The sequence below is a fragment of the Lissotriton vulgaris genome, chromosome 7, assembly GCF_964263255.1.
Source record: "Lissotriton vulgaris chromosome 7, aLisVul1.2, whole genome shotgun sequence".
NCBI classification, from domain to species: Eukaryota; Metazoa; Chordata; class Amphibia; order Caudata; family Salamandridae; genus Lissotriton; species Lissotriton vulgaris.
In genome coordinates this window covers 233,656,695-233,680,664 of record NC_141695.1, presented here as the reverse complement: position 1 = coordinate 233,680,664, position 23,970 = coordinate 233,656,695, and the positions used below count along the sequence as shown (strand labels likewise).

At 42.4% G+C, this 23,970-nt stretch overlaps 1 protein-coding gene across 1 annotated transcript in view; it reads right to left on the bottom strand.

Moving 5' to 3' along the window:
* Positions 1 to 23,970, bottom strand: part of LOC147701272 (IgGFc-binding protein-like) — a 901,303-nt gene that overhangs the window by 805,883 nt on the left and 71,450 nt on the right. Inside the window, exons 8-10 of the mRNA XM_086929332.1 lie at positions 18,428 to 19,007; positions 16,394 to 16,593; positions 16,154 to 16,295 (exon numbers count right to left, since the gene is read on the bottom strand). Of these exons, the coding sequence (XP_086785458.1) occupies positions 16,154 to 16,295; positions 16,394 to 16,593; positions 18,428 to 19,007 (922 nt within the window). The remainder of the gene's footprint in view (positions 1 to 16,153; positions 16,296 to 16,393; positions 16,594 to 18,427; positions 19,008 to 23,970) is intronic.

Sequence of the window (23,970 nt, the reverse complement as noted above, 5' to 3'; positions counted from 1 at the left end):
AATTATTCTTCCACTAAAAATGTTTATTAAAATCACAGTGCCAATTATGTTTTTCAGAGGTACAGTTCTCATAAAAACACCACTCTCATATCCTGTTCCACTCAAGCTAATTTAAACTACTTTGAGATATTTGCTGGACATCAATATGGTGCTAATTACTTTACAAAGGGAAACAGCATTTACAAAGCTGTTAGGACAATGCAGTGCCATTGCACTACCACGAATGCGTCATTACCACGCGTTCCATTCCAATGCAAGTCATTACAATGACTAGCTTTAGGGAACTCATTGTTGGATTTCAAATCCAACACCTCCCCTACTGTTGCGCAGACTGGAGTTGGAACAATAAAATATACTATTCCAAACTCCAGCGCGTCCCTAAAGCGAGTCGTTGTAATGAATTGCATTTTAATGGAACGCGTCGTAACAACGCGCTCATTGTATTGCCTGCGTTGTGAAGGCATGCATTGTAAATGCATGTGTGAAAACATCATACATCTCTTTACAAATCCAGCTAAACTTAGTAAGCTCATCGGACTTAGAAAGCATTTCATCTGCCAGTCAGACTTACTCTGTGACTTCATACGCTAAACAATGTGATACTTATTGTGAACATCTTTCCGTTCTCCAGCAGGACACTTCTGCCAGTTGCAGCAATGCCAGTTCTTTAGAGCCCTCCTTGCACTTACTTGTGCTGCACCTTGCCTGTAGGAAATAGACTATCTGCTAAGTCTTGATGTAGATTCTTCAAAGAATTATCAGTATCCAGTCTGCCTCTTCTCTTTGCAGCTCCTCTGGTGTGGATCTGTAATAATTCTTGCAGATATTTCAACTTGAGTAGGTAATTTACATTTGTTCAATCCTACCGCCCCCTTACTCTGCTCCTCTTGCACAGCAAGGCACGCTGATGCCACTTGTTGCCAGACCTGAGGGTGGGCGAACCCAAAATACATCCTCTTGGTCTCAGGACCGTCCTCAGTCACATTAGTGGCTTCCCCCCTCAGGAACATCTTCATGGTATCTCCTGAACTTACCTGCATTGCTAGGGTAGGGTTTTTTTAACACCTCATTGTAATGTTGTCTTTCTTTAATATGCACCTTTTCCTTTAAGGTTCTTGCTTCCCTGCTCGGGGACATTTCATGGAACAGGAATGTTGTACTGTTCTTAGAATATCTATGCTACTGTATTCTGTGTCAGTTATGTTCTTATGCTGTTGGTGGATGAGGCGATTAAATTAGACTGGAGAACTACACTTCGTTTCAGCTTTACTTATTTAAGAAAACACCACATTAATATTGGCGACGATCCTACCTCGATGCCTCAACACCCAGCCTTCGACGATTTGACTTTCCTCCCCAGCGGCAGTTTTATTTGAGAAGGAAGCGTTGCCTTCCCAGCGGCAGACTACGTGACCCAAGAAGACGCTTATTCACCATATGGTCCGGTGAGGAGTACGGAGGGAGGATTTGTAGTCAAAAAAGGGAATTTTAAAAAAGAAGGGAAAACAACGCTGTCCGCGTTAACTCTTAAACTTAAGCTTGCTCGCGCTGCCGCTGCCCGCGTGAAGGTGCGCGATCTTGTATGGAATGCGTTCCAACAAAAGCCATCTTGCGTTTCAATGACGCATTGCGCACGCGTGCGCTTCAGTGACGAGAGACGCGAGGAATCATCCGCGTCCTCTGCGTTTCACCGCTAAGTTGGGGAAAGGAACGTGCATTGTCCTGAACGTTCTTTTAAACAATCCATTCAGAGGAATAAAACCTTGTTTGTGGAGACAGAGAAAGGCATTATTTAAACGTTCTATACTAAGTCAAGGAAAAGAACAAGCATTATTTTTAACGTTCTCTTTTCCAATTCAAAGGAAAAGAACATTGTTCATAGGAAAATACATTAAAAAAAAATAAGACTAATATTTGATTTAAGTAAAATTACTTCTTAAGGAAGAATCTTTGAAGGAGAACTGTATTAGAGATTTGAAAACTTAAAAAAAAAGAAGAAAACAGTCTGCATTACAATTCAAAATACAAGTTTATTTTTTTTTCTTCACCTAAAAAAAAAAGAGGGAGAAGAATGCAAAATGTAACCCAGCCTGCGTTTTTCTTAATAAGTCCTGGTGAACCAAACGTAAAATGGCAGAAGTGGAAGAAAATGTTTGCAAATTATGCAAGGGTATGTGGCACAAATTTAAGTGCAGAAAGAAAACACTCATTATTATTGCACTGCTTAGGAGGAGAAGGGCAAGATGTACTAGAGCATCTACCAGAGCTCACGACAGCGGAACAGAGGAACTTAAATGAGTATGAAATAGCAATAGAACAGTTAGATCGTCATTACCTCCCAAGGTTGAGCACAATAATGGAAAGATACCATTTTGGGCTGAGAGGTCAAAAAAGAGATGAGTCAGTGGAAGACTATGTATCTGCTCTAAGAAAATTAGCTTCGTCATGTAAGTTTGGTCAAACGTTGGAGGAAAGAATAAGAGATCAGTTCGTATTGAAATGTGCTCATGACAGTATTCGTAAGGAACTATGGCTGAAAGATGAACCACCTTTAGAAGAAGTACTAGTAATAGCCAAGCAAGTAGAGCACATGACGAAATGTGTAGATGAATTAAAAGGTGAAAAAGAGAAGTTGGTTGAGCCGGAGAAGAAGACTGAATCCAAGGTTGAGGAAGTTGTTTGTCAGGTCAAAAAAGAAGATAAGGTGGACAGTGGAAAAAATGACAATGGGTCGAATAGATTCAATTCAAGTTTTAATATGTCTAACAAATTTTCTTGTTTCAGATGTGGAAATGCTGGTCATTTAGCTAATGCTCCAAATTGTCCTGCTTTGAAATCTATTTGTAATGACTGTGGGAGAAGGGGTCATTTTTCAAAGTGTTGTAGAACAAAGGGTAACAAAAGAGATAATACTGTTAAGAGATGGTCTCAACCACACGTGAAAACAGTGACCTTCCAGATTAGTAGTGGTCCATTAGAGCATCCCACTCATTTAGTTAAGGTGGATGATGCTATGATTGAGTTCAAATTTGATTCCTGTTCTCAAATCACAATGATTGATGAAAATTTACTGCACAAAACTTTTGGTAAAGATGTAAAGTTATTCAAAAGTGATATTTTACCATTAGGTTATGGCAGTAAACCGATAAAGATGTTGGGATATTTCATGGCCACTATGGAATTGGGATGTAGAATCATTCCAGGGAGGATTTATGTTACCAATTTTGGAGATGCATTAATTAGCTGGAGAGATCAACGTGATCTAGGGGTGACACTTGATCCAAATGCATCACCCCAAATACAAATACTTGAGGTAAAAAATCTGTCTGATATGTTTGCAGAAAAATTTCCATCTGTATTTAAGGATGAGTTAGGTTGTCTAAAAGGCTACAAGCATTGTATGAACCTAAAAAAAGAAGCGATTCCAATAGTTGCAAAGGTAAGAAGAATTCCTCTTGCTGAACAAGAGAAAGTTCAAAAGGAAATTGAAAAGTTAATTGCAAACAATATAATTGAACCAGTAGAAGCAACAGAATGGTTGGCCCCGATTGTGGTAGCAAAGAAGCCAACTGGAGAAATGTGTTTGTGCATAGACTTAAGAGCTTTAAATAAGGAGGTTGTGGTAGACAGATTTCCTTTACCAAATATAGACAAGATTGTAGGTACGCTAGAGGGTGCAAAGTACTTTACAACCCTAGACCTGGCATCTGCCTATCACCAGGTAGAATTAGATATCTCTTGTCAAGATTTAACTGCTTTTATAACACCCATGGGTACTTTTAAATTCAAAAGAATGCCTTTTGGATTAATATCAGCTGCCTCTGTTTTTCAGAGAATCATGACGCATATACTTAAAGGGCTCAAAGGAGTAAAATGTTATCAAGATGATCTTTTGATATTTGGGTCCGACATGAAGGAACACAATGAGCGTGTGTGTGATGTACTAAAAAGGTTGTCTGACTCTGGCTTGTCTCTGAAAAAGGAGAAATGCAAATTTGGTTTAGAGGAGGTTAATTATCTTGGTACCTGTATCAAGAGTGAAGGGGTTTTTCCAAAATCAGACTTAGTTGCTTCTATTGACAACATGGCTGAACCAGTTAGCAGAGATGAATTGTTGTCTTTTCTTGGAATGGTAGAATTTTATGGAAAGTTCATTCTTCATTTTGCTGATAAGACAAAAAATATGAGAAGACTCACTGCTAAGAGCGTTACCTTTGACTGGTCGGACGAGTGTAAAAAAGAATTTGAGGGAATAAAGGATGAATTAAAGAAGGCTCCTTGTTTACAAGCATTTGTCCCTGGCTTACCTACATATGTATTCACTGATGCAAGTGATAAGGGATTAGGAGCGGTTCTAGTTCAGAATAAACTAGGTCATGATTCACTGATTGCCTGTGCATCCAGATGTCTTCGTGGTCTGGAATTAAATTATTCCGTTATTGAAAAAGAATCTTTAGCTATATTTTGGGCACTTAAGAAATTCAAGAATTTGGTTTGGGGCACGAAATTCATAGTCAAATCAGATCACAAACCATTAAAAGAAGTTTTCTGTATAAAGGGTTTAGATTCCATCTCTTCTAGGATTAGGAGGAGGATATTATCTTTACAGGAGTTTGACTTCGAAGTACAATATTTACCTGGTGTGTCGAACAAGGCTGCGGATTGTTTCTCAAGGTTGGTGAAGGGTGACAATTTATGTTCTGATGAAGAGTATGTTGAAGAAGATGACTTTCCAAATGTTTGTGAGGTTACAGAGGGTGTAGTAGGAAAAGATGAGTGGAAAGATGAATTGTTGAAAGATGAAGAGTTGACTAGAGTATTAGCCTTGTTGAAGGATAACAAACGTCTAGACAAACCATGGTCTCTAGTCTCCCAGGAGTTGTCCATTTCTGATGGCATGTTAACTCGTGGTTTAAGGCTGGTCCCTCCTTCTTCATTGAGGAAAAGGTTGGTATTACATGCACACTCTGGTCATTTGGGCATAGTAAAAACCAAGGAGATGATACGTACTCAATTTTGGTGGCCAGGTATGGATTTAGAAATAGAACGAATGGTGAGAGATTGCGTTGAGTGTTGTGCTAGTGACAAAATCCTAAAAGTCAGACAAATGCCGATGGTCTGTAGAGATCTACCCAATCATCCTTGGGATGAAATAGCGATAGACATGTTGGGTCCCCTCACGGGAGTATCTGATACACCTTATCTGATCGTGTTAATTGATTTATATTCACGTTGGATAGAGGTTTGTGCTGTAAATGACATAAGCTCAAATTCTATTATCAAATTTTTATCTGATATATTTATGAGGGAAAGTTTTCCAAATAGCATTTTATCAGACAACGGTCCACAGTTTTGTTCAACCACGTTTGATTCTTACCTTAGCAAATGTGGCATTATACATAAACGTTCATCCTTATACCATCCGGAAACAAATGGTGCTGTTGAGAGGGTCAACCGCACGTTGAAGGAATGTATTCAGTTAGCAAGAGCTAGCGGTTTAAACTGGAAGGTGGCATTAAAGGAAAGAATTGATGCTTATCGTTGTTCCCCTCATTTGACCACTGGAAAATCCCCATTCGAATTATTCAGGGGTAGAGTTCCTAATACTATGTGGTGTCCAGGGTGGATGAATTTAAAAAAGGGGTTTGTTGACAATCGTGTTGGTGCTTGGAGAGAGAGAGAGATAGAAAAGCAAACTTGTAGGAAAACATACTTTGATAAGATCAAATGTGTTAAAGTTTCATGATGTAAAAGTAGGTGACCTGGTAAAAATAAAGGCACCTGTAGGGAGAAGGTCTTGGTCTAAATACACTAATGTCAGACCTGTTGTTAAAGTTTTTGGTAATGCAATCAAAACACAGGATGGGAGGATTTGGAACAAAAGCCGAGTAGTGGTTGTTAAGTCAAAAGACATTGCTCATTCTGTCTGTGATTCTGACTCCAATCTCCATGGTACAAATAATCCTCCTCCGTCCTGCTCCAACCCTTCTCCTAATAATCGTGGGAGGAGTCAGAGATTACGGAGTGCTCCTATGTATATGAAAGATTATGTATAGACAATATTCTGTTTTTCTTCATTCGTTTATTCTTTTATTTTTCTTATGACTCAAATTGCTGCGTGTCATATCTTGTTGTAAAGAAGGGAGATGTGTAATGTTGTCTTTCTTTAATATGCACCTTTTCCTTTAAGGTTCTTGCTTCCCTGCTCGGGGACATTTCATGGAACAGGAATGTTGTACTGTTCTTAGAATATCTATGCTACTGTATTCTGTGTCAGTTATGTTCTTATGCTGTTGGTGGATGAGGCGAATAAATTAGACTGGAGAACTACACTTCGTTTCAGCTTTACTTATTTAAGAAAACACCACACTCATCACCAATTTGCTAAGCATAGATTGAGGTTCTTCAAAGATGGGTCGGCAGCAAGTCAGGTAGAGTATAAATAAATAATAAATAAATGATGATTCTTGTAAAGCGCACTGTTACCCCATCTCGGGGTGTCCTGGCGCTGAAGACCGCTGGGTAACCCGTCCTGGCTTTCCCTGTGAGATGGTCCCTTCTGGGTATCTCCAAGGTGAAGCCAGGCATCCCCGGTGTCTGTGGGGGCCGTTGTAGAGATGAGGCAAGCTTAATGCCCAGAGTTGCTGAGTGTGTTCCCTGGTTAGAGTAGGCACCGAGGCGAGAATTATTGAGTCAGTTGACCCTGGTCCACGACCCTGCCGCGTCGGGAATTGAATCCTGGTCCCTGGCCGTTCTCTGCTTCCGGGTCTGCCGCCGCTAACCAGTGAGCCACACCTCTCCAGTATATTTTCTTTATTTACATTTTAGGCAGTTAGGTACAGTGTCAGGTACATGGAGCTAGTCTTAGCTTCATCCTCCAACCAACTGTAAATATTTACAGGATTCAAGTACATAAATACACACATTCATTTACACACACAACTGTAGGAAATTGGAGGATAAGTTGAGGGGAGTGAAAACCCACCACAAATAATAAACTCAGTCCTTTTCAGGATCAATCATAAAAGTCAATAAAATAAATAATCTTGTACTTAACCCACTGCGTTCAAACAGTAAGAAAGTGAAATCACACCACAAGAAGACTGGGACACAAAGAAATGTTAAGGCTGACTGTAGTAGAGCGTAAGCTGGATACAGGGACCAAGTTGAAACCGGTGAAAAGTTTTACCTTCCAATGTAGTCTCTTGAATGGAAGTGAAAAATACTCAGTGGTACAAGGCACCTTGCTGTTGCTGAAGAGGACTCCAGGTCTTTCGACAAAGTGCCAGTAGACCTATTTACCAAATTATCAAGGTGGTGTAAAATGAAGGCAGCTTTTGGCCTGGTAAAAAGGGGAAACATTTAGGACCTGTAATCCCAAATCCTCAGATTATTCTCCATTCCAGGAGTAAATTACCAAAAGTTTTTTTTAACACAACACATTTCCCTTTAAGGAAAGGGGCTGCATTTAAAAAGAAAATGTATTTTTTTATTAAACTTGTTTGAAAGTGATTAATGGGTCCCCGGGGCCACTGCCTACTCCCTACATTTTTTCTTTTTCTTTCACAAAGGAGAAGGGTTCCAAACCGGCCTCTTGCCTTTGCAATTATGTTACTGCCCTAACTATGGAGATGGTAACCTTTCAATGTTTTGCAGCTGGATTTCTGTCACAAATTATTTATACATATTACATACCATATCAAATATCTTTTTCGAAGAGATGCCCTAAACATGCTCCTTTGAAACAGCTGTTTGTTATGCCTTTCCAAACCCATTTTGTGATTCAGTAATCTGTTCCAGAATCACAAAATAGGGTTAGTACATTAAAAAAAACATTATACATTTGCAAACTCTGCGTTTTTTAAAAAAAATTGCAGGCATGCGATCGCAAAATAGGTTTCTACATGTTGCTCCTAGTTTCAAGGCATTTGGTATAACAAGCTCTAATATAAACATGAAACTGCCTTTTTATTTATCTACAGGCGTGCTCTGACTTCTTTAACAACACCGTAATGTTTATGCATGGGATTGGTTTGCAGAGAAGGCAGTAATTTTAAAACGCCCAAAGCATGACCTTTGTGGAGCATAGCAAAACTGCTCTGTCCCTTGTAATATGTAGCTAGTAAGTGGTAGGCCGATCCTAACATATAACGCAGTGTTCCCAATGTTGCTCTAGAGAGAAGTCCTTGCATGTCAAAGAAGACAAAGCCCTTCATCTGACTTCCATTTTTGACTTACTTTGGAGCTTTGTGTGGCAGTCTGCCTCATGACTGCTCCAGAACAAGCTGAATTGGCTCTGTAAACCCTGAACCGTACATTTATTTGAGGTACATCTTCCTGAATTAAAATTAATTTGTCACAGTGGATAATATATGAATCCATACCTGCACTGTTGCATTAATAGATCCCTAACACCTGTAGGCAGCAAAAAAGCTTGTGGCATGAACAGTTACCCTAAGTCCTGGATACTGCCTTTGGTCAAAAGTTCAAATCCTGACAGAGCTGACAATGGATCTCATGCTTCAGAGGCCATTGAAAGTAGTTCAGTATTTGTAACACCGGGGTCCAATTTTTTAAATTTTTCTGCCTATCTAAGTTCAAGTTAGGTGTGCAAAACGCATTTATGAGGGTTGATTCACTTTCCTTTTTTTCACAGAATTGCAAGCTGCCAAGTTTTCAGTCTTATATGTGATATTGCCTTGTGTGCTATTTGCTGATTTGTGATGTTTCCATCTAGACTTTGAGGGACAGTATATGGCAAACTGATCATGATGCACCAGTAGACAGATTATCCCCATTGGTATAGTCCATGACCCCCAAGCAGAGGCACTGTCCCTAACAGAAGCAGAAATTGCCACAGCAGTAATATAGCCCAACTGGAAAAGCTGTAATGGTGCATGATGCCGCCTTGCATGGCTGCAAGATTCTTCCATCAGAAGTTTCTGAAGGTCTCTGCCAGCATCCAAGATTCACTGCCATCCATCAATCAATCAATCAATCAGGATTCATAAAGCGTGGCTAATCACCCTCTAAGGTATCCAAGTACTTGCAGGCCCGGGAGGCTTATTCAAACAGCTAGGTCTTGAGCGCCATTCGGAATTCCAGAAGTGAGGTGATTGTCCAAAGGTGTGTGGGGAGGCTGGTCCAGGTCTTTGCTGTAATGTGGGAGAAGGAGTGTACTACACTTCTGCTTCTGTAGATGCTGGAAGTATTGGCAAGTGAAAGGAAGGCGGAGCATAGTCTTCTCAATAGTTGGAGGAAGTTCTGGCGGTGGTTGATGTAGGTGGGTCCTAGGCTGTGTAGAGCCTTGTCTGTGTGGGTCAGCAGCTTGAATTGGCTTCTCTTTTGTACGGGGAGCCAGTGGAGTTTCCTGAGGTGGGATTTGATGTGACTTCATCGGGGAAGCCTGAAGATGAGTCTGTTTGTGGTGTTCTGTATGGTCTGAAGTCTCTGTAGAAGGTGTGGGAAGATTTCTCTATCAAGGGCATTGCCATAGTTCAGTTGACTAGTAATGAGAGCATGTGTCATGGTGCATCTCGTGTGTAGTGTTAGCAACTTGAAGATGTTATGTAGCATGCATAGAGTGAGGAAGCAGACGGAGGAGATGGTGTTGATCTGTGATCGCATGGTGAGCTGGTTGTCAATGATGATTCCAAGGTTTTTATTGGAGGGAGTGGGGGCAGGTCCTGGGTCTGATGTTCACCAGAAGTCGTTCCATATGTTGCTGTTGTTGCCAAAGATCTGTACTTCCATCTTGTCTGTTTCCAGCTGCAGGCAGTTGTTCTTCATCCAGTCAGCAACGTTTGCCATGCATCTGTGGAAGTTGCTTCAGGTGGAGGTGGGGTCATCGGTGAGTGAGAGGATGAGTTGGGTGTCATCTGCACAGGGAATTATTTTGAGACCGTGAGATCTGACGATGTTGGCCAGCGGGGTCATAGATGCTTAAAGAGTGTAGGGCTGAGCCCTGGGGGACATCGCAGGTGATCTCCTTGGGTTCAGAGGTGAAATGTGGGATGTGGATCCTCTGGGTTCTTCCAATGAGGAAGGAGATGATCCATCTCAGCTTGTCCACTTGGTGCTGATGTGGTGGAGTCTTTCGACCAGTGTGTGGTGGGATACCATGTTGAAGACTGCTGAGCGGTCGAAGAGGATCAAAGCTGCTGTTTCACCTCAGTTGAGAGGCGTTGAATAGCTGGTTCTGCTCCAGGTGTGTCAGGAGTTTATTGTTAATGATCTGTTCCTGTACCTTTGCTGGGAATGGGGCCAGGGAGATTGGCCAGTGTTTTTTGAGTTTGCTGGAGTTGGTGGAGGTTTTTATGAGTAGTGGTCTGACTTTGGCATGTTTCCAGGCCTCGGGAAATGTTGCAGTGGTGAAAGAGGTGTTGAGTAGGATGGTGGACATCGGACTCTTTTTCATGGTTTTTGTCTGCCTTTCACTTTATCTGCTTTGTTCCCCCTGAAGTACTCTCTCCCTGCCAGCCTGCTTGACTCTATCTGTCTAAGATGGCCGAAATGAGTGGGCCCCTTGCCAAAGCTCCCCTTCTCCCCTTGTTGGGGAGGGATCCAGCATCTGTGCTGTGCTCTGGAGTTTCAGAGACCCCTTTGAGAGTGACCACAGCGACAAAGGAGTCACACACAGCAGAGGATTGGGATTGATCCTACTACTGCTTGGAGCCCAGCTCCGCACACAGTGTCCACCGCTCACGATGTAACTCTTTGACGATGCCCCCCATGCGCAATCAAGAACCTTCTTTATGTACTACCGTGCCTGAGCAACCTTTGGCCGATGACTGGTGGAGCTGTCCTATGCAGCTATAGAGGAGTTTGGCTCTTGGTCACCCCTCGGCTGTCACCTACCCAGCCGGACATCGGATACTGTTTATCCTCATCTTCCCATTGTATTTCCTACCCCCTCCCTCCTATGTTAATGCTATGCTTGTGTAACTTATGTAACTATACTCCAGCAACTGATTTAACTTTATAACTATATTCTGAAACTTTGTTCTTCCTCATGTAAAGCGCTCTGTTACCTTCGGGTCTAGCCAGCGCTATATAAAACTTTTCAAATAAGTAAATAAATGGTGAGTTCCTGGCCAATCCTTTGGTTTCCGAGGTTGAAGAGGTGGTGCGGGCATGGGTCATTTGGACCTCCAGAATGGATGGATTTCATGGTGAATCTGGTGTCTTGAATGTAAAGGATGCTCCACTCTCCATTTCACTTCCTTTCAAACTTCTGAAGCAACTGTCTTCCTTCACATACCTTGAGACTCCCCTTCTACTGCAGCACTCCCTCACTTGCCACCTTGTCTTTAGGATCTTGCATGCCATTAAAATGACCTTAAGGGCTCCCTCAGTTTAGGCCCTTGTGACTTCCTCTTCGCATTCTGCTACTTCCCCCATCATGTAGACGCAAACAATGTGCTTTCCTTCATTCTTTCATTTTCCAAGTCCTGCTGGCTGTGCTCCTGAGGCCTACCATCGGTGCACACCATTGGTGTGGCAGGCAAGCGGCAGAATACTGTGTATGAAATGTCTACTGTTCCTGGTAATTAGACTAAAACACTTTGCATTCTGGGACTTTTAGTTTAATTTTAACCATGCAATGTGGGACTTTAAATTTGTAAACTGTGAAGAGCTGGATGCTAAATAGCTACTTTTGACTGAAGGCTCAACCTAACCAGTGCACTGCTAATGCAGTTAATCTGATCACTCATTTAGTGAAAATAGGTAACAAGAGCACTTGCTGTCAGGTAGCGCACTGAACAATGCAGCAGACAGACCAATTCATCATTGTGCATGGCCAAACAACGCAAGTTTAAGGAAAGAGCAGTGGTGCAGTTAATTATGGCCCCCAACTATGTTAATTTCAGGTCCTTTTACTCTCTTCTTCCAGGGGAACCGTCTGACTCCCTGTCTTGTGTCCCTTTCACAGGACTCCTCTTTGAGCCGTCATAAACCTTGAAAACAAAGGAAAATTTAGATCTGGCCTGCATATTTGGCTGTCTGCTCCGGGTGCTGGCTCAGGGCACAGTACTTGTTCACCTGTGCTTTCTTTCCCGACAGCCTACAAGTGATGCTCATGCATTGCAGACACCAGGGCCACATTTATGGCCAAGACTTGCAGTACAGTGCAGGAATTCACCTTGCTGTGCTGTACTTCATTCACTGTGTGACAGGGAAAGGGCAGAAGTGCACCACATTTAAGTCAACCCAATATATTCCTGCCTTTTTCTCTGCACTGGCGCCATTATGTCTGGCTAGCGCCAACACAGGCACCATTACACAAAGGTGCAAGGGTGCCTCCATTAATTGTTGGATTGTTTTTTGTGCAGGAAAGGGTACCTTTCTGCTAGAAAGCAAGTCCCTGAGACATTTTCTGCTTTCTGTGTGTGCAGCATTCTGCCGCACACAAAGAAAGATGAAAAACAAGGAGAAATAAAGATATTTTTGCTCGCTATGCTTCACCTTGGGAGGCATGAGTTTTTTGTGCATTCCCAGGTATGTCACTTCTGGTAAATTAAAGAACACCCACGGAACAACCTCATTATTAAGTTGCGTCCTTCTTGCACCACGTTGCTTACTTCATAATTGTGAAATGCCTTGTCAAATGCAGTATGTCTTTATAAATACTTGGCAAAATCTGTAAGGCGATTATTTTTCCTTTTGCAAAGACAAGTGTTGATGTTAATAGCCTTGCCGGTTTTCTAGGTTAGGGCCCACAGTCTTCCAAGTTGTGTTGCGGGACATACCCTTGTAGATAAAGGGAACAGACAAGGTGTTTGCTGTTAGTTGTCCCCTTGTGCTCTATAGGGAGATGATTTGCATCCCTGGGTATTCTGTGAGGCCCCTGTAGGATGTGTTCCAGTTTGTAATTTCCACTGAAACTGTGCATACACTTATTTTTTATATAGTTTTTATTTTTGTGCATTAAGTGCTTTTTCTTTACAGAGCAAAAGAAGTTGACTTGAGTATCATTTTTATATGTTGCACAATGGTGAGACAGTTCGGAAGCGGACCAAGAGGTTGCATGACTCCTTTGTGTTTTGAGACCGGGGGTGACTTCCTGAGTGCAGTGGAGTGGAGTGGAGTGGAGCTAAACCCCTGTTGTTTAGGTCTAACTCTTAATTAAAACTTGTTACTTTCTTCACCTGTTTGTGAGAACCCACAGCAAATGGGCTGGGGATCTTCCATCTGGGGTCTTAGGACAACTGGGGTGATCAGTAGGGCAGAGGAACGTTTGGGCTACGTGGTCTGCAGAGTGTTATCAATTGACCTGCTGAGTATCAGTGCACTGCATATGGGTGCTGAGTGTGTGACTGAAAGAACATTCCATACAGACTGGCTCGTATCAGTGGCACTGCATAGTGGTGCAGACTGAGTGTGTGTGGGCGTGAAACACCGTGTGCCGCCGGTGTTTCACAAGATTGGCTGGCGGTGTGATTTTATGTATTGATTTCATACCAAAGCATTCTACATTTGACACTGGCTTTTAACTGCGTGGCTCCGGCCCACGAAGTTGCTAAAAATTGGTCTAATTTACCGAATGTACATGTTTTTGATGTCAATTTGACCTATAACTGTGTGGGATTGAATTATAAGGATTGTCAGGGTGGGTTGGTGTGTATAGTGTGTTGCACCACGTAAGGATGCTGTGTACTGTGTCTGTGGGATAAGGGTTAGGAATTGTCCCCAGTGTGCATATTCTTGGTATCATCACAACACGAGTAGGCCTAGTGTGGATAGTAATATTTCCAAGTGTGATTTTGCCTAGAAGTACATGATGTTTATATTGCATTGATTATATACGTGCGTCGAATGCAAACTATTTTTACCTGTCTTGTGTGAAGTTATGTTATGTTATGTTATGTTATTTTTATTTGTACCGCGCACAGCTGCCCCAGCAAAGGGGCGTCCTGGCGCTTTGAGAAGGTAAACACAACACAGCATTAAAAGCGGGTAGAAAGGAGAAGAGACACAACAGATGAGCTAAACAAATAAAAAGGTCTTGATAGCCCGTCTAAACTGAAGGAGCTCATCGATGGCCCGGATTTGTGGAGGAAGAGAATTCCACCAGCTCGCTGCCAGGACTCGAAAGGAGCGGCCACCAATTCTGCTCAACTTAAAACGCGGGACCACTGCTAAGTTCTGGCCTAGTGATCAAAGAGTGCGAGAGGGGACATAGGGGATCCGCAGTTTCTCCAAGATTTGTGGGGAAGTACCCTTGAGGATTTTAAATGCAAGGCAGAGAACCTTGTATCTAATCCTCTGCTGCACAGGGAGCCAGTGGAGAGAGCGCAGGGCATTGGACACCGAGCACCGCCTAGGCAGACCTGTCACCAGTCGGGCCGCAGCGTTTTGAACTCGCTGGAGCCGCAGAAATTCTGACTGGTTAACCCCCGCCAGTAGGGAGCTGGCATAGTCCAGCCTGGACAGCACTGATGCTTGGACCACCAGCTGTCTTGTGGGTGCATCAAAGAATTTGAGGATGGGTCGAAGTCCTCTGATGATGCCATAGCAAGAAGCCGCCACCTTCTTGGTATGACAGATGAAACTCAGAGAAGGATCAAGCCACACCCCCACGTTTTTTATCTCTGCCGCTGGGAGGGGAGTCACACCCAACTCCGAAGGCCACCATTTGTCACCCCACAAAGCCACCTGTTTACCAACCACCATAATCTCCGTCTTCTTGGTGTTTAACTGGAGACAGTTGGAATTCATCCAGTTAGCCACTTCCCGCAGACCATCACAGAACCTGGGAGCCTCCAGGTCTGAGTCCCCACTCAGTGTGATGGCCAGCTGCGTGTCATCTGCGTAAGAGACCATGGTCAGGCCCCACCGCTTGACGACCGCAGCCAACGGTCTCACATACAGATTGAAAAGGGTGGGACTCAGTGATGACCCCTGTGGGACTCCCTGGTCTAACGGGTAGGACGACGACTTACCGGGCGGGATCGCCACCTGGAATGACCTATCCGTAAGGAAGGATAGAAACCAGTGCAAGGCGGAGCCAGAAACGCCCACCTCCTCAAGACGCCGAATCAGAATCCCGTGCGAGACCGTGTCGAAGGCGGCACTGAGATCTAATAACAATAGTGCCGCTGTCCGACCACAATCCAGCACGGAACGCAGATGCTCGACCATCGAGAGAAGGGCCGTCTCCGTGCTGTGACCCGTACGGAACCCGTTCTGGGTAGGGTCGAGAATGTTAAGCCTACCAAGATGGTCTGTAAGAGTGGCATTCACATGGGCCTCTGCTATTTTCGTGGCCCAAGGGAGAAGGGAGATAGGGCGGTAGCTTTCAGGTTTAAGGGGGTCAAGGGTCGCCTTCTTCAGAATTGGCGTGACTACTGCCTGCTTCCATCTGATGGGAACCACTCCAGAGGAGAGGGACAGGTTGATCAAGGACAGCACAAGTCTGGTTTGTACTGTGCAGGGTATTTGTCGTGAGTAAGTGCTGTGCCAATGCTTTACACATTGCCTCAGTGATAAGCCTGACTGCTCAAGCTACCCAAGGGTGAGCACAGGTTATACAGCGAGTTTAATCCCCTGCCCTTGACGATGTGGTGGATTCGACCTGGTTGGATCATCGTTTCAGCCAACCAGAGACCACTGCTTCCAACTCCCACACTTGGTCAGTGCATCAAGGTCATTTGCTCCATGGAGCTAAAAGTCTGTACTATTTGTCATCCATTCTTTAATTAGTACATTCACCCATCCCAACCATCTGACTATCCATTCACTGAGCCAAATAGCTGGGTCTCCAGTCTCCATCCAATGACTGGACAAAGTTCTATAATGAAAAAATTACTATGAATCGCATCATGTTTGCACTTTTTTTCAAAATATTCTTTGGGGGAGAACTCCCCCAAAACTAACTTACAGAGGTCAGGGTCACTTGCGGCACTCACTCACTACATGCAGTATGGGGTTGGTCTGAATTCTTTTTTTTTTCAGGACTGATTTTGGTTCCCAGTTCAATAGTAATAGACTACATTGGGCCCAGTAACTTCTGATAGCACGTAGCCACCACCCCTAACTGGATTTCTCATACAGAGCAAGACCATCAGGTGTCAGCAACTGAAGAATTACAAACAGTTCGCTCAAGCGAGATCACATGAATACAGCACACTGACAACACAAGACTTGTATTCACCTTTGTTGACACATCCTGCGATCCCGTCTTTGATAGAGCACTTCTCATCAATGGCGCAGTTGAAATCTTCACAGAAAACACCACCGATGGAGAGGCAAGTGCAGGCTTGCTTGCAGTCCGCAGATACAACTGTTTCATCAGGCTGTAAAATGGCGGTAGAGAATGTTACAATGCTCTCAATTATCCTCACACACAGTTTTGACAAGGATAGCAGGTATATAGAGTAGCAAATCAACGTACATTGTAGTATTTCCCATTCTCGAAGCAGCCGCAGTTGACCATGGAGACACATCCCTTGCCATCGAAGAAAAATCCATCATTGCATTCACAGCCCTCCGCACAAGTTGTTGGGCACTTAGCTATGTCTGTGATTCCGGCACAAGATGTGGAACAGATGTCCGCACACATTTCATAGTGGCTGTTTAATGGACAACGTAGAGCTGGAATAAGAAATCAGGCAACACGCATGAAGCATGGATATCTGAAAAGCCTTAGTGTTTCAGCGAGACATTGACGAAGAATTCCTGCCAATAGGAAGCAGGGATTTTTGACTAACTGGGTGACTTTAAAAGGTTAGATACTGGCCTACTTTGTGTGGCAGAGCTTGGCTGACATCTAGGGAAACAAAAACCCCTCACCAGCGGAAAGTTGGAAGTCATATGCCACTTAAAATGATTCAACCTGCCATAGTCTTCTGGCCAGTTAGATGTATCATCTACCTGTAAATCTATAGATTCCATTACAGTCTTGGGACCAGCTCATATTTTTGTCTCTCAGGAAATTGTGAAGTGAGCTGTGTGGTATATTAACAGATTTAAAGTCGTTAAATGTTGGGAAAGTAAATGAAGAGATTGTCTATATGGTTGAGGACTAGAAGCAAAACATTATATGGTGGGGAATGGAGACAAATGTCCTATATTGCGGGAAAATCAAAACAAGCAGCATTAATTAAATGTAGGTGGTAATTGAACGTTCCTCTCTTTCTGGATGAAGTGGTGGAGAAAGTTGTGCCAGATAATTTAACTCTTGCTCCAGAAATTAGAGGATGCTTCATTTCCAGCAAACTAAAAATCAGGACAAAGAAATGTGTTATGTGGCAAGGGATTAGATGCATGGAAACAAGCAATGAGGTGGAAAAATGGAATCCAAGCATTGGGTAATGAGGTGGAGAACTTGTATAAAAAAGTTAACTATATGATGGAACTTGAAGATAACACAATTGAATTGTATGATAAGGGAACAGAGGCATGGGAATCCGCTAAGTGGTGGGAGGAACTGGAAAAAAGGCCTGATTTAGAGTTGGGAGGTAATGGATAGTCCTCTGATTTTTGGAGAAAATACCCATATTTTTTAGGAGAATTACACTTTTGGTATCCATTTCCTCACCATGTAACTTATTTTTTATCTCCGTTTTTCCTTGTACCCCATTTATTGGTCTCTGTGTTCCCGCAGAAGGACCAAATTTCCTTATCTCATTTCCTAGTTCTGATTAATGGAATCCTCTGCTTTCTGCGAGAAATGCTATGCACAAGAAGAGAATGCACCAAAATATTCATCTACCATACAGTCCTCATTGAGAAATGAAGACTGCTAGTGAATTGTTTAGGGAAATAGCAGGCACTCACGCTGAGGAAAATGTAGGAAGCAGGAGAAATAAGAAAGATCGAATATGAGAGAGAGTGGAGGAGAGGCATTTGGAAGGCAGAGAGCATGGGAGAGAAGTTAAATATTGAACGACAGTCAGGATAGTAACATACGTTGGTTGAGTGGGAAGCATGGAGAGAAAGCAAGAATGAGAAAGGTAGAAAGGCAATAGAGAGAAAGAGGCGTAAACAAAGAGTAAAGACAGAATTCGACATGGAGTAAATAAAGAAGAAAAGTAGACAAAAAAATTGGAAAGCGAGAAAGTGATAAAATAGGAGTCAAAAAGTCAGCTATGGAGAGAAAGAGAGTGAAGAATTGCTATGTGAGAATGTGAGAAAGTATTAGCCATGCATTATAGAAAGAGACTTAGCTGGGAAAAGCGGTACAGTGCAAAAAAACACTGGAAAGAATGAATTTGATAGAGTGCAAGAATTGAAACTGAAACGTAGCTGAAGTCAGAGAAAAAATCTAGAATTTTTTTTAAAGAGGCCGAATCCCAAGCAGGAAGCGGTTAAGAGCAGAAACCATTTATACCACGTGGATTGCAAACATATTTTAGAAACAACAGATCGATAACAGAGAGGGGTTTAAGATGTGGCAGATCATAAGTGTTGACTCAGTTGAACTTACGGCAGAAGGAATCGTTTCTCCAGGGCTGGATGGTGATATGGGCAGCCTGGCAAGCAGCTACATAACTTTGGATGTTTTGGCACAGAACATTCTCGTCGCCATTGCCCGCACACAGGTCAAACATGCAATTGCTATAGTATACATCTGGGTTGATGGTGTCGTAGCAGGCACTTAGGGGACCGCTGGCTAGCTTCAAGAAGCCACAATAATTGTCCTGCTTGAAGACTTTCTTTTTTGCATCTGAACAGACAGGGCAGGCATTGCCACTTCCGCCACAGCCTTCATTGCAGTTCACACCTGCGCTATTGACTCTCCATCCTGTGCCAAACTTGGTGGCATCTGGAGCCAGAGTCTTGTCGGGCAGCATGAACTCATCTTTGGTGTCCCCGTTATAATTACCGCACAAGCCTTCGAGTTGACCTTTGTAGTTTCCAGGAACAGTGACCTTAACATTGTAAACCATGTCATAGCTGACCACTAGGCCGAGTTCAGTTTTCACAATGATGTGCACTCCTTGCTGATAGACCCTAATTTTTCCATCATTCAGTGTCAGAGGGAGGTTGTTATTGATTCCGTCAACCTAACAAAAAATAGAAAACAGGCCACGTAATTAGTTTTGTTTGATATTACTACATTTGAGATCACTGTTTTGTTTATCATCTCGACTAACAGCCAGCAGAACTCAAGACATCAAAACCCCGTACACCAGAAGCATTTTACTACAAGATCTGAGGTACCTGGACTCAATCACCTGCCATAGGAGTTTGTGTTATATAAATTAAGTTAAACTATCCCCTAATATCCCAGATTTAACACCTACACATTCCTGAGTGTGACAACAGGAGGATATGATCAGTATGAGAATTTTGATTGCAATTTAGAAAAAGCTGAAGTTGTTCATTTCAGGCACCAACTTAGCTACCAGTTTTTGGACCTCAGTAACTTACTACAGGACAAAGACCAATCAGCTAAAAGGGAAGTGCGTAGAAATATAAACTTACCCCCAAAAGCTTCACCGTATGTCCTGGTTCCCACTGGAGTGCCTGAACTAGATGCACAATCAAGGGGCACTTGTAAATAAGACTATTCATTGGTTGAATAATAATTACCCTCTCCCGCCAGCCATCAGAAGTAATATTCTAATGGTTGAAAGGGTACCTTGGATTGGGTATAATAAAAAAAGGGTACAGGGCGACTGTGTGGTGATAACTTTTGAGAACCCACGCACTGCTGAATATATCACAATGAGGGCCTTAAGAAACCACGGCCTGTCCATTGTGGCTAGGGCTTTATCTTATTTCTACCCTGATGGGGAACATCCGGACAACAGATGGAGTTGGACTAGGGACAATCGACATCAAAGAGGCGGAAATGGTGCAGATTTTGATAGGAATCAGTATAACACACAATGGGGAGGGGGGAATGAAGATGGGTGGAATGTAGTGAAATATAGGGGGAGGACCCCTCACTTTCTCCCGCAAAGGTATGACCCAGGATGGTTTAGTAATCAGCAATTTCCTCCGATTACTCCGTGTTATAACCGGTTTGACTGCCTGGAAATGGTGGATTGACTCCCCGAGACAAAAGAGGTTCCTAAGGCATCTATGCCTGTAAACTTGGGGTTGATTAATCTACCGGGGCATGAGGTGACACACAAAATTCGAGCGGTGGACGAGATAACACAAGAGAGTCAGGGTGGCCAAGTTGGGGTCACTGTAGAAGCGTTACCCATGGAAGAATCCTGTAAGGTGGTCTTTTGGAATGTGGCAGGTTTAAAACAAAAAATCCTCAATCCATCTTGGGATGATGTAATTATTGGTGTAGGCATACTAGCTTTACAAGAAACCTGGGCCACCGCACCGATACACCTAAATGGCTATAAAACCTATTTTACTCCTGCGGTGGGGGGTTCACATGGAAGACCCAAGGGTGGATTGACTATGTATATATCTAACCTGCTAGTTTATGATAAGATCTCCTTTTCTCCTGGATCCAGTTACTATCAGAAAATAGTGATAGATACGAGGAAGAGTCCAAGGATTGTCCTGTTACATTTCTATAATAATTTTTTAAGTAGCATGATTAAGGAAGCACTTGCTGCAATAACTGTAGATATGCAGTCTGAAATTGATTAAAAAAAAGGGGTGAAGTCATGATACTATGGGGGGGTGATTTTAACTGTACACTGTGTAAAAAGGGTCATAAGGGTATATGTGGCCTGATGTTGGAACAGGATATTAATTTGACGCACTTTGAACATACCCTACTTGGTGATTCACTAAATGAGATGATTTTTAATTTTGACTTTGGGTTTACAAATGAGTTAGCCAACCACACAATGTCATTTGTCCCAACTTTTGTGGGTCGGGGGGCCTCGACCACTATTGATTTTAGTTTGTGCACAAATAGCTCTGCTGGAAGATTGATTAGTTCTAGGATAATGGACCTACCTCTGAGTGACCACTTTCCACAGGTAGTAAAAATCGAGAACCTATTTGTCCCATCCGATAATGTAGTAAGTTCTAAGCATATGGCGCAGGATGTGAAGTTAGGTTCCCAAAATGGCTATACTCTCAAATGGAGTAAAGTGGTCCCGGATGACTTTTTGTCCAAATTGTTGAATAAATGTATGAATAGCTTTTTGATCTGTCTGAATGAATATGCTGAGAATAATGAAATTTTATCTCATTTTAATATTATTGCTACCACAATTAAGGAGGTTCTGTGGGTTACAAGAAAAAATTCCCAAAAACCTAACAGGAAATGGTTTGACAAGAAGTGCACTAAAGCCTTAACACTACTTAGACACGCGATTCATAAAAGACCACGGGATGTAACTCTAATTAGAGAATTGAGGAGGGATTACAACACAGTACTGAAGGATAGGAAGGCCCTGATTAAAAGGGATGCATGGGATGAATTATGTTCGGCGTCACAATCAAAGGATCCGGCCGCTTTTTGGAGGGTTATAAATACTCCGCTCCTGTATGATAAAAAAGCACGCATGGAAATCGCCGTTACAGAAGATGAGTGGGTGGCTCACTTTTCCTCCCTTTATAGGGCTGTTGAATCAGTGCCCGATACAGGTTATGACTCCACGATGGTAAATCTAGAACTACCTAAAGCATTGGTTATAACTCTTCCTGAAGTTCTTGCGAGCCTGAAGGCAACTAAGGGGGGTAAGGTGGCTGGACCGGACGGCATACCAGCCAACCTCCATAAGGCCAACACTGATTTATGGGGGCCAATGCTAGTCCAGCTTTTTAATGTTGCTTTGGCAAAAGGTCTAATCCCTACCAGGTTTACATCAATTATAGTCCCGATCTTTAAGAAAGGTGACAGGCAGAACTGCACATGCTATAGGCCAATTTCTTTATTGGACTCCTCCATAAAAATTCTTGGGAGAGTGGTTTTAGTTAAGTTGCAAAGCTGGGCAGGAGAAAATGGGGTGTTAAGTGATTTTCAATATGGGTTCCAAAGGGGTTTAAGGACTATAGAGCAAGGACTAAATTTGTTTATCTTGCAACAGAAGTATATAAGGGTCAAAAAACAACGTTTATACCTCACTTTTGTTGACTTATCGTCGGCTTTTGACTGCGTGTCACACAACAAACTGTGGGCAATTATGGCCGAATTGGGGGTAGACAACGATATTATATGCTTCCTGAGAGATTTATATTCTGGGGCCACCGCAACAGTCCGGTATGGGAAATAGGAAGAATGTAGCAGACACTTTGGCGCGGCGTACGCCAAGGATGCGTTTTAGCGCCCTTTTTATTTTTGTTATATACAAATGGTTTGGAGCATCACCTCGTGCAGGAGGGCAGGGACATGCCTATGGTGGGTGGGAGGCCTGTTCCTGCCCTGCTTTACGCTGACGATGCAGTCCTGATGGCACGCACTCCAAGGGCACTTCAAACTTTGGTTACATCTTTTAATAGTTTCATGCTTAGCTTGGACTTGAAAATTATCTTCTCTAAAACACTGTCTATGTACTGTGGGACAAGAACAAGCAGGCATTGGAAGCCAATTTTTATAAATTCCAATCCCTTAGAGAAGACCTCTACTTTCCCATACCTGGGCATATTGTTTCATGAAAGTGGCTCATGGTCTACTGCAATTAATGCTAGAACCCTGTTATTTTCCAAAACTATTATGGCTTTACAATGTTTTATAAAAAAAGCTAGGAAAAAAACCCATAAAGGAAATTCTAACTATTTATAATGCTACTTGTATTGCTGTAGCTACTTATGGTTCAGGATTGTGGGGCTACTCAAATGTCAGTACAATTAAAACCATGGAAAATAAGTTTTTACGCCACATTCTGTCCGTCCCTGAAAGCACTGCGACCCTTATATGCCATGCTGAATTGGGTGTGGTGTTTGTCACTGATACAATCAAGATTCAGCCAATCCTTCTCTGGCACAGGGTTTGGACAAATGATGAATGTGTGGTTAACCGGGCCATTTTAAAGGACATTCTAGCACTGGACAATATTAATGATTTTAAATGGAAATGCTATGTCACAAACTTTCTTGAAGAATTAAGTTGTGCTCAATACTTTGAGGACCCGTCATCAATGGCACATTTATCAAGAAGAGGTCTGAAAAATCTGTGTATTGCCCACCTCAGGGACAAAAGACAAATGGAGGAGGTGAAAAAAAAGACTGTTTCTGCCCATCAGGCAATTATAAGTGGAGAGAAACTACAGCCATACCTATCATTATATATGTCCAATCATGAACGTTTCCTTTTAACCCGGTTTAGATTTAACATTGTTTTTAGGTTATTATCTTTTCCTGTGATGAATTGTTGGTCGAAAGACTTATGTCCCTGCCCATGTGATGATGTGTCCCCACAATCTGATATTCACATTTTATTCTTTTGTAAATTTTACACTTTTTTCCGAAGAAAACTTATTATTCCTATTCTCAAAGACTTAAATGTATATAGATGTCGCTTAGCGTTTTTAGAGTGTCAGAAAATGGAAACTGTTTTTATGGTAGCATCACTCGCTGAATTTTTTAAGTCAGTTTTTAAGTGCCGTAAATCCATTCAAATGAATTAATTTTTTTTTCTTCTGTATATATGTATCTATTTTTGTTGTTTTCTTACATGTTCTTTTGCTGAGATTTTAAATTATGATCACCTGACCCATTGTAAATTGTACCTTTTCATGCTACTTTTATGGTTATTCTCTGTTTTTAACCGAATAAAGTATTTTGAACTTGAACTTGACTGCCTTTTATTTAAAGTCACTGATGTGAAGGTTTGCGGCCTCTGCTTACAGTAAAACACCCATTATTACTATGCCACCCACATCGTGGATTACAAAAAATTGAAAATTGGCTTTGATGGTGCCCTCTAACACTGCAAACACAGCTACTGTGTTCGAATGCATGCGAGCCTGATTTAACATTTTTAGGGTTTAACTATATCATCAAATAAGTCCGTTGTAAGGGGATCTTGTGTTGAACGAGGCCGAGCTGCAGAATGATCATAATGCCCTTATGAAGTGTATGCTTGCTTGCATATGTCAGTGG